Here is a 9,703-nt window from a genome sequence, read left to right on the forward strand (position 1 = left end):
GATACTTAAAGGCATTTCTAATAATAGATAACCCTTCAACTTTTTACAATACAACCCTTACCTCCAAATCTCTTCATAGCTACTGTATATATCTGTCAGTTTAAATCTACTGTTATAAGCCAGTAACATTGTTGGATTTTGTTGCTTATTTTTACATTTACATTAAAATGTTTGCTAACATCATCTTTTGCTATTAGTAGAAGTCAGTGCAAAGAGAGGAAATGAGAAAAAAAGTTCATTACTATGCTGGAAATGAATAACACTTGCATGAGTCTCATCACAATTTGGTATCAATTTTGTTGGTTGTTCTGCAGAAGATGTTCAGCCTGCAACAAAGAAGCACAGGAGTCAAGGAATAATTTAGACATAAAATGTGTAAACTGATATACAGTAGGTCATCTGTTGCATCTTTTAACTGATGTTTAGACAAGGCATTTCTGTTCAGTCAGACCTAGACTAGGCAGACTACGATGTATATATTGAAGAGTACCAGAAAGTCAACAGGATCGTCTGGTTTGGCCTTGCAGCAGTCCAGCATGGCCTCAGTGAGGGACGGCATCACATACTTCATCAGGTAGCTCCTCAGGGGGAGAGAGTGAGCTTCCAGCAGCTCGTACTCCTGCCTCTTCACCTCACACACATTCTTGTTCTAATAAGCAAACACAAACATTTAAATGACAGTCGTACCACACCGCAAGTTCAAATGACATGGTATTTGCTATCCTTTCTCTAAGTATCTGCCTCCAGGACCATCAATGTACGGCATATTGGATTTTCCACCATTTTGAGTTTTGTGAGGAACAGTTTTCCCTCTAAGGCTTTTTCATTTATTTACTGATTGGCCCGTGACATGGCTGTGTTATTTGTACAATCAAACAATATGGGGTACCACAAATGCCAAAAAGGAAAGACTACCAGGCAGTGCAAATAGCCCTACAAAATGTATTTGCATTGTTACATAACAGACCTTTTTCATATTTGTATAACCGGTTGATTGGCCAAAAGAGCCATTGGTAACACTTTACACAACATTACTTAATGCAGCTGTTTATTGTGCATTTAATATGAACTTTTAATATTTAATATGAATCTTTGTTAATGTCTCTGTTCATGCAAAATTCATGTTAGTAAACACATTAGTTAACATTATTAACAAACATGTATACCATTAATAAATGCAGTTTTTCATATGAATTTACCTTGAACTAATCTTTGTTAATGTTGTTATTCATGTCCAATTCATGTTAATAAATGCATTAGTTAACATTAGTTAATGAACACTTAATGTAAAGTTTTACCGGGTCATTGCATCACTTGTGGGGTACAACATGTTTTCTACTGCATTGTTCTATTCTAAAAATCTATTTGGTTGGTAAAATAGTCAGTGACTTGTGAATGTTGGGATTCACCGGCCATTATGTCCTCCATCATTGTCATCTGTGAGCGTATCATGTAACACAACTTACCCACTCCTCGTACTGAGCAGCCAGCTCAGCCAGTGCAGCAGTATCCCTGCGCTTCTTCTCTGCAGCCTCCCTGGCCAGTTTGTGCTGTCTCTCCTCCTCCAGCCTCCTGTCCTCCTCCTGCTGCTCCTCCGGACTGAGGCCGTAGTTCCTGGGAATCCCCACCACCTCAGTGATCTTCTTCATGGCCTCTGCGTACTCAGGGTCGTCTGTTTTGATCTCTGGGGAGAAGCAAGACTTCCTTGAACAACAGTTTCTCACTCTCCTCTTAAAAAGGTGGTGTGTGTAGCGTTTTAACATCAATAAATCATCACTACATGCATTTTAAGACTTTCATAGTGGCCTGATATCTACAGTGTGGAGTTGAGAGCGATACCGATGTGTTCGGGGTGGATCTCCAGCTCGTCAAAGTAGTCCAGCAGGGTTTCCTCTGAGGTGCTGGCTTGTCTGTATGTTCTCAGGCGAGGGCCGAATTCATCCTGGGTGTAACGGAATTTCTCTGCCACACTCTGTGGAATGGCTTGTGCTCTTTTCATGAGAAAGTCATCTGAGGCGTTGAGGGCAAAAACATACTCTGCAAAATATAAAACAAGAAGGATGAGGAAGTGCTTTCCCCAGAATGTGTTGTAGTATTGGGGGGGTTATGGGGAACTTAGCTCATCTTATTAGATACATACATGGTGATATATAGACAAAACTGCACTATGATGGGCTTATTATCTGTTTGTTCTGGGGAAACAATAAGACTATAAACTTTTTCTAGCAGTTTGTCAATTTTCCAGCAGTGGGAGCCATTGCTGCTGAATTACAGCAGTGGAACACACAAGTATGGGCTTGTAAGACAAGCTTGGAAAATAATGTATGATAAAAGATTTTCATGGTGAGTGAAAGTGAGGACATCAACAACCTGGAGTGATCTTCTTGTTGTACATGGGTGCTTTGGACTTCAAATCCTCGTACTCCACGTCGTCATCTGAACAACCGAAAACAACACGTACATTGAGACATAACAGATATTATCAAGAGTTATAAATAAATTGAATAAATCTGAAACTCACCAGAGAAAATCACCTTGGCTTGCTCATAAGTCTTGGGGAAGCCGTCAAGAACGAATCCTTGGTTCCTGCATGGCTTGGAATTCAGCTTTTCGTGCAAAATGTGGAAAACTAGATGGTCAGCCAGTCGACCTATTGGACCAAAATATAGGTTTAAATAAATAGCAAAAAATTAAGAGGCTCTCCGTCTATGCAACAACACCCCATCAGTACAAACTCTGAAACACAGACCTTACATTCCTTCACCACAAAAGGATAATGTGACAATAGCACCATAACCATTATAGACAAGTAAAACAAATTTGGTTAAGGTTAGGGTTAAAGCTAGGGTTAAGTTTAGGCAACTAAAACTTTGGTGAAGGGTTAGGGTAAGGTTTTGGTCATGGCTAAATAAGAAAAACATAGCATCAGTGTGGATCTATAGCTAACCTGCATTCTTGTCCATGCTGTTGTGAATAGTTCGCAGCTCATCCTGTGCAGCAGCCACTACCTCTTCATTAACATATTCACGGTCAGCTTCACTCAGTATCTCCTCCTATAGTATGTGAACATGACAGAATTAATGTGGGTTAAGCAACAAACAATAAATGTGCATATTTCATACACTGCTGCTGTCATGTGAAAATCTCAAATTTTAGATATTTTATATTTGGATTTTATTGTCCAGTAAGTTTCATGACCCTAAAGCTCATTATACTCATTATTAGTTTAGAAACAATTGGGAAGGAATTGTTGAAAGTTGACATTTTGGAGATAAGAACTTTCAGAAGATGAACAGTGTTTTCAAAGAAGAGGAGGGCAGTAAATTTCCACAAGAGGGCAGTACATTTCCTTTCACTGTATGACAGTAGTTGAGTGAAAAATGAAATCCATCAGGTAGGCAAATGAATGTGTTTGCTTCCACTGACCAGTTGTGTAATCTTTTCTTCAATGACTTCTTTCAGCTTGATGTGGTGCACTTGGTAATGTTGGCAGAGCTTCTCCGCAACGGTGGTTTTGCCCACAGCTGGAGGTCCAGTGAGGCAGATTCTAATTGGCTGTAGAAATAAATGGATAAACCAGATACAAATCCAATAGAGTGTCCAAAACTGTGGCTAACTGTGTCTGTTACATTACTGTCCAGCTTTCCTTGGTTGAAGGACTCGGGAGACTTACAAGTAGCTGCCTGGTGTCTTTGTATTCCTCCACAATGCGATCCATGTTTTCAATCATGCCGGCTTCATATGTCCAGCGGAGGTTGAAGGTTTCTTTCAAAAGGACAGGCTCTAGGTAGAGGTTGATGCTTAGGTACTCCAGTTCCTCCGGCTGAAATGAGACACGGAGCGGACCGAGAGTATGCAGGTTTTCATTCCAACTAAACACTACACCAGGTGATTTCACTGATCAGCTCCTCCTCTCTGGAACTATAACTATAGCTCCCAAAGCCAGGAACCACTCAGTTTATGCATTCATGTGCTTTTTTTTTCCATATCCCATTGTCCACTTAATATCTGTGACCATGATCAATTCTCCGTCAAAGCCAGACATCAGAGAAATTAAGTCTGTGATGTCATCAAGATCTAACATGTAGGACTGCTTCAGCTGTGTCAGATAGTAAAGATGACTGTGATTTCCAGGGATAATTCTACATTTCCCATTTACAACTGATAATACTAGAATAAAATAAAGCTTAGTTGGGTATTAAAACTGAAACAAACATTATGTGAGTCTAAAAACTTATTCTTCCAGTTATTGTCTATGGAGCAGCTCCAGAATTTATAACTTGACAAAGTTGTATGTTTGAGTGTGAAGTCTCTGGTTTCTCGCTTTGGGAGAGAGTTGATCATGGTCACCAATATTAATTGGATTTCAGGGTATAGAAAAAGACATATGAATACATAAATTTCATGATAATCCCCACTGTATACTAGCATACTTCAAATGAGAAGAAAGCCACAAACCTTCAAAGCCTTCATGAGGATGGCTTCTTGCTCTGGTACTTGATTGATTTTTCCTGGCCCAAGTGCGTAGCTGATCATCTAAAAGGGTGAGAGTCACATATTGTTTTGCACAGTAGTGTTCTTTTTTATCAAACCAATCAACCATTTTGTTTAAGTATCAATAAAAAATGTACTGTATGCTTATTTACAATGAAGTTACCTTTACAATATCCCCCAAAGTGTTCTTGGAATCGTCCACAGCGAGAATGTACTGTGACTTCGGCTTGAGGTCAATGATGTTTTGGATCACTCTGAAGACATAATATAATAATAATTAAGTTCAGCCCTGCACTAATTATTTCACTAAGCAAATTTTGTATCTAGATTTTGACAAATCAAGTTCACCCTCCAAGGTCGTATACGTGAATCATGGGAATGTGATTTGTGCCCGGTCCAAATACAGGAACTTTTGGAAACTGCATTGACCAAGACACCTATCAGAAAAGGCAAAAAAGTGATATGGCAAAAACATGATATGGCAATGCATCTACACATACAGTATGTGTCATACATGATTTGATATTAAGTTTAGGTTAATATCTACCTTGAAAAAGTAGTGGAAGAGGTTCTCTCCCTTTCCGTACTGAAGACCACCAGCTACAACATAACCAGTCAGCTTGGACTTTTTCTGTAAGATGGAAAAATCAGTGGTGAGTTGAATCCACAACTCACTGGAATTAGTCCCAGTCTGTCTTTTTACAGCCAAATTCACTTTCCTGGCGCTGAACAGTTCAATATCAAGTATGGTGAAGTCAGGACCACACACTGCTAAATATGCAAAACATATTCTAATGTCATAAATGTTGAAAAGCCTTTGGAATAAATCTTTTTGAAGCCCATGTACTTGTGTGTGGTCCTCACTTCACAAGTATCTACACTGAACTGTTCATCACTATTATTTACTTACAGCTCTACCCAGTTTGAGCACAAGTTTCTCCAGAGTGCTGTGGTTTTTAAAGTTGGGATGAGGCCTTTTCCTTCTGTAGTCTTCATCTGTCAGCGGAGCATCTGCATCATCCTGAAGAGAGGAAATATAATCACTCTGGCTGTGTTTGAAGCACAGGACAAGTGGGCGGTATAGTCGACTTTGCTCCAGGCTCACCAGATCCCGTGGCTTGGTCAAGGCCCAGGTCATCACGGTGGAGACCAGGATGAACATTTTCCGGGAGCTGAAGTTCTCCATCTCAGCGTGAAGAGCTGTTTGTGGAAGGAAAGAAGGAAAACAAGAGGAGGATGAGGGGAAACAGCACTGAACTACATTGCAGTCAGCATCATTAGGTTAGTGGTGTAGAGTATGGCATCCATTTGAACTATAAGAAAGCAAGGTGGCGAGATCCAACCTTCACAAGTCACAAGTTACACCTTGAGTGTTCCCTTACCTGTGATCGCCCATGTCGCCTCTTCAATATCCTCTTCTGTTGCATTTTCGGAGACGTTATACACCACTACATCACACTCCAGCAGGCATTCAAGCAGCTGATCTCGAGTTGGTGACTGCAAAAAGGGTGTATATTAGGTACTGTCTTTTACTTGCATTGTCAATAAATTAACATAATTATAGCTGAAACTCAGATGAATTCTCTAAATCCTAACTCATGGCAAAGTCCCTGCATCTAATATCATGTGCCACCAAAACTTCCAAACTTGCTTATATTTGCTAAATTTCTTCAGACAAAAGACTGAGAAGATATTATTTGGTCAAAGTGATATATTATTAGATGAATCCACTAAATGTACACAGCTCTGAGGAGTAATTAATGCTTTCCCTAAAAAATACGGCTTCGAAATACACATTTTTTGCTTGATCTTTGCTCTCCGTTACAATAATATCACATTTGCACTCACTTACGCTAAAGTTATGGCAAGTGTCACTCCTGCCATACCCAATTGACGCCCATGCTGAGACTCACTGTGTACTGTTCAAGTAGAAAGCTTGCTTTTTCCTCCGTGGAAGAAGAAGACACAGTTCCCACAATTTGGAAAGTCCCAGTCCGTTCATCTCTAGGAGTTGTCGTGTCCTCGTCTGCTTCAGCATCCTCAGAGGACTCGCCAGCTATGCATGTTGACAAAAACTGTTGAAGTACGTAGGACACATTAGACTGGCGTCATCTTACAAAAACAACATAGGCTACATTAGTTTTACTTTACCTTAGCAATAAATTTGGAGGAATAACTATCAACGTTATTTACAAAAATACGCCTGGGCCAAACTTGTTCCTTTTCGTCCCCCATTTTTTTTCACCGTTGCTAGGAAGATAATGGAAGACGCTTTGCCTCAACTCCTCTAATTGTGTCTAAATGTATTAGTAAGGCAAGAAACTCTTTCCGTGTTACTTTGCTAATAAATTTGTGACATTAACTGTCCGCGTTTACGCAAAACAGGTTCCTTTCCGTCCATATTTTTTCACCGTTGCTATAGACACTTTACGGTTGCTAAGTCGCCTCGGCCAATGATATGCCCATCTGTGTTATCGCGATGATTGAGGGTAAGCGAGGACGACAGCACTGTCGAGTTTGGGGAGTGTAACGGAACGAGTGGTGTAACGCATTACTATCCTAGGGAGTATCGAGTAAGGTAATAACGTTACCTTTTCCAACAAGTAACGAATGACGAGTATTCATTATTGTTTTGAGTAACAAGGCTTGCGTTGTCACCAGAGCAACTAACCCTTAAAATGCTATAGTCGCCATTTTATGGTGTACCGGACAAATTAAAGTAGCAAGCGGTGGAAGGGCCTTACTATTCATACAAGTTCTGTGGTGAAACCATTATGTATACACGTTGTGTTTAGCCCTGCTGGTTTTCATTCTAGCCATCTAATCAGAGACAGTTTTACACCTGGAATGCCAGGTGAATGCAATTAAAAAAACAGCAGTAGTCCTACGTACTGCTACATACGTTTCTCAGCACCGTCAAACAACAGTCCCCAAGGCCTCTTATCCTGAATGTTTTTGCTCCAGCTCTACTCTTGCACACCTGATCCAATTAAGGTGTCATGAAAATGTGAAGCCCTTGATTGGATCAGGTGTGCAAGAACAGGGCAGCTGGGGCAAAAACCTGCAGGACAGGTGGGCCTTCAGTATTGGGTTGAGAAACACTGGGTGCGTTCCAATACCCATACTTCCATACTATTTAGTATGCCAGAAAAAGATTTAGCATGTCCCAATTCATGCATGTCAATGCAGTATGCCAGAAAATACCCGGATGCCCTACTACATCCGGTCGAATTTTGCAGTATGCAGGCCAGCATGCTTTTTTGGCTATTCTGACCCACAATCCTCTGCGCAGCGGAAGACACGTCACTTCGACTGAGCCGCATGCTGAGCCGCCAGAGAGAGAAAAAAACAAAACAAACAAACTGCAACCGTATTACTGCGACGGATATATAAGCAAGAGGGTCAAAGTTCAAGACGCAATGTGATGACGAAATAGTATGTCCCAATTGTCTGCCTACTACATGCACAGTACATACTTTCTAAGGGCAGATGTAGTACGTAGTGTAGTAAAAAGAAAAAGTATGCGATTTGGAACGCAGGGACTGTCCTAAATTATGTTCTATCAGTTGAATTGACTACAGGTGTGCTCAAACCAACTACGGTAGTAGAGATATTTCAAGGACATTCAAAGGAATTTGGATGCACCTTAACTCACTTGAAATATCACTGAAAAGGGGTTGAATACTAACTGGCTCAGAACATTTCAGCTTTCCATTTTTATTAATTTGGAGAAAAAAAAGGTAAATTAAAAAAATCCACTACATCCTAATTTTATCCATTTTGAATCCAGGTTGTAACACCAGCAAATACAGAAACAGTCAAGGGGGCTGAATGCTTCGAGCCGAAGGCCAAGAAGCCTTGGTGGTGGAGGTTGTTTCACCGCAAGGTAAGTTTCACACAAAGTGCCGGCGCTTAACTAGATTTTTAATAGTATGAAGATTTTAGATTCGAACTTGAAAGTTGTGAATCAGAGCGCCGTACAAAAATGTATTTTATCGTTTATTAGTCTGTTGCTGCTGCCTCTGCTATATTTAACCGTGTGTTTCTTTCCTCCCAACAGAAAAAGAAGAATAAGGCTCCAGCAGATGCTGAGGCCAAAAAAGAGCGGCCCGCCTCCCTGACACAGAGGGATGAGACGGTTGAATCCACTTGTCCCAACAAAGTGGAGGAAGCCACCAGCAGCAGCCTTGTTCAGGAGGAGTCCACCTCCACTAAGCAGCCGGACAAGATGGCTGACACCTCAGTGGAAACCACCACTCCTGAGGTGGGACGTCCAGTCCCCATACGGAGGCTCTCAAAGAAGCAGCTCGTCCGCCTCGGGTAAGCACACACACACACACACAATGAATGTTCATTTGCATGCACATTTACACATAAGATAAAAGCTGTAACAAGACATTAATCCATGCAATACCAGTAAAACATAGAGGGAAGAAAATGAGCTCCAGTTTGTGATTTGTCATTGAAGAACATATGATGTTATTGTGTCGTCTGACTTGTGTTTGTGTCTAAGGTTCCCCAACCTGGCACAGACCTGCTACATGAACTCCAACCTGCAGAGCCTCCTGACCCTGAAACCGTTTCAGGAGATCAGCTGCCAATGCGCGGCTTGGAGTTCGCTCCCTGCTGCTGAAGTGATCAGGTACACACACACACACACACACACACACACACACACACACACACACACACACACACACACACACACAGCTTCCCTACTCTGCAGTGACACACACAATCACTTGTAAGTTCCTCCACTGACTTGCAGCTCAAAAAGAAATACTGGAATACTAAAACAAAAGTCTCTCTTCTCTTCCATTCTCTCCTCTCCTCTGTTCCTTTGCTCTTTCTCTCCAGAGGGTTTGTGGATGTTGGAATGTCCCATTCCTCCGACAGCGTGCGCCACAAACACAAAGTCCTCAAATCCTTCAAGAGGACAGTCTCCACTCACGCCATCAAGTTTGGAGACAAAGAGTAAAAAGCAGCAGCATGCAGATCTTAAATTATGTTTTTTTATTTCACCACCTGCTGATACTGTCTCCTCCATGTGTTGATTTCTCTGTTTGTTTCTGTGTGTGTGTGTGTGTGTGTGTGTGTGTGTGTGTGTGTGTGTATTCAGGACGCTCACGAGTTCCTCACCTGCGTCTTGGACCTGATCAGGTCTGCATCTCCAATGCTGCAGGGAATCGTGGCAGAGATGGGTGGAACT

At 41.3% G+C, this 9,703-nt stretch overlaps 1 protein-coding gene across 1 annotated transcript; it reads right to left on the reverse strand.

The window, feature by feature from the left end:
- Positions 1-218: 218 nt before the first annotated feature.
- LOC139645796 (adenylate kinase 7-like) lies at positions 219-6,729 on the reverse strand. Its single transcript, XM_071521636.1, has 18 exons — positions 6,646-6,729; positions 6,408-6,569; positions 5,877-5,991; positions 5,600-5,694; positions 5,405-5,515; positions 5,042-5,125; positions 4,843-4,931; positions 4,658-4,748; positions 4,459-4,536; positions 3,674-3,823; positions 3,427-3,555; positions 2,948-3,053; positions 2,522-2,650; positions 2,371-2,436; positions 1,840-2,037; positions 1,467-1,672; positions 491-649; positions 219-326 (listed from the first exon to the last, which is right to left on the reverse strand). The coding sequence occupies exons 1-18, from the start codon at positions 6,727-6,729 to the stop codon at positions 291-293; spliced, it is 2,088 nt and encodes a 695-aa protein (XP_071377737.1). The 3' UTR covers positions 219-290.
- Positions 6,730-9,703: the final 2,974 nt, after the last annotated feature.

This window comes from Centroberyx affinis, unplaced genomic scaffold (genome assembly GCF_046629955.1).
Source record: "Centroberyx affinis isolate AG114_WGS23_722 - 3 ecotype Tasmania unplaced genomic scaffold, CSIRO-AGI_Caff_v1 ptg000903l_1, whole genome shotgun sequence".
Classification (NCBI taxonomy): domain Eukaryota; kingdom Metazoa; phylum Chordata; class Actinopteri; order Beryciformes; family Berycidae; genus Centroberyx; species Centroberyx affinis.

Coding starts and splice junctions, on each gene's coding strand:
- LOC139645796 (XM_071521636.1), bottom strand. CDS start 6,729: ATGGGGGACGAAAAGGAACAAGTTTGGCCCAGGCGTATTTTTGTAAAT. Junction 3,054..3,426: donor AAGAAAAGATTACACAACTG/GTCAGTGGAAGC, acceptor CACATACTATAG/GAGGAGATACTGAGTGAAGC. Junction 2,651..2,947: donor CAGCATGGACAAGAATGCAG/GTTAGCTATAGA, acceptor TTGGTCCAATAG/GTCGACTGGCTGACCATCTA.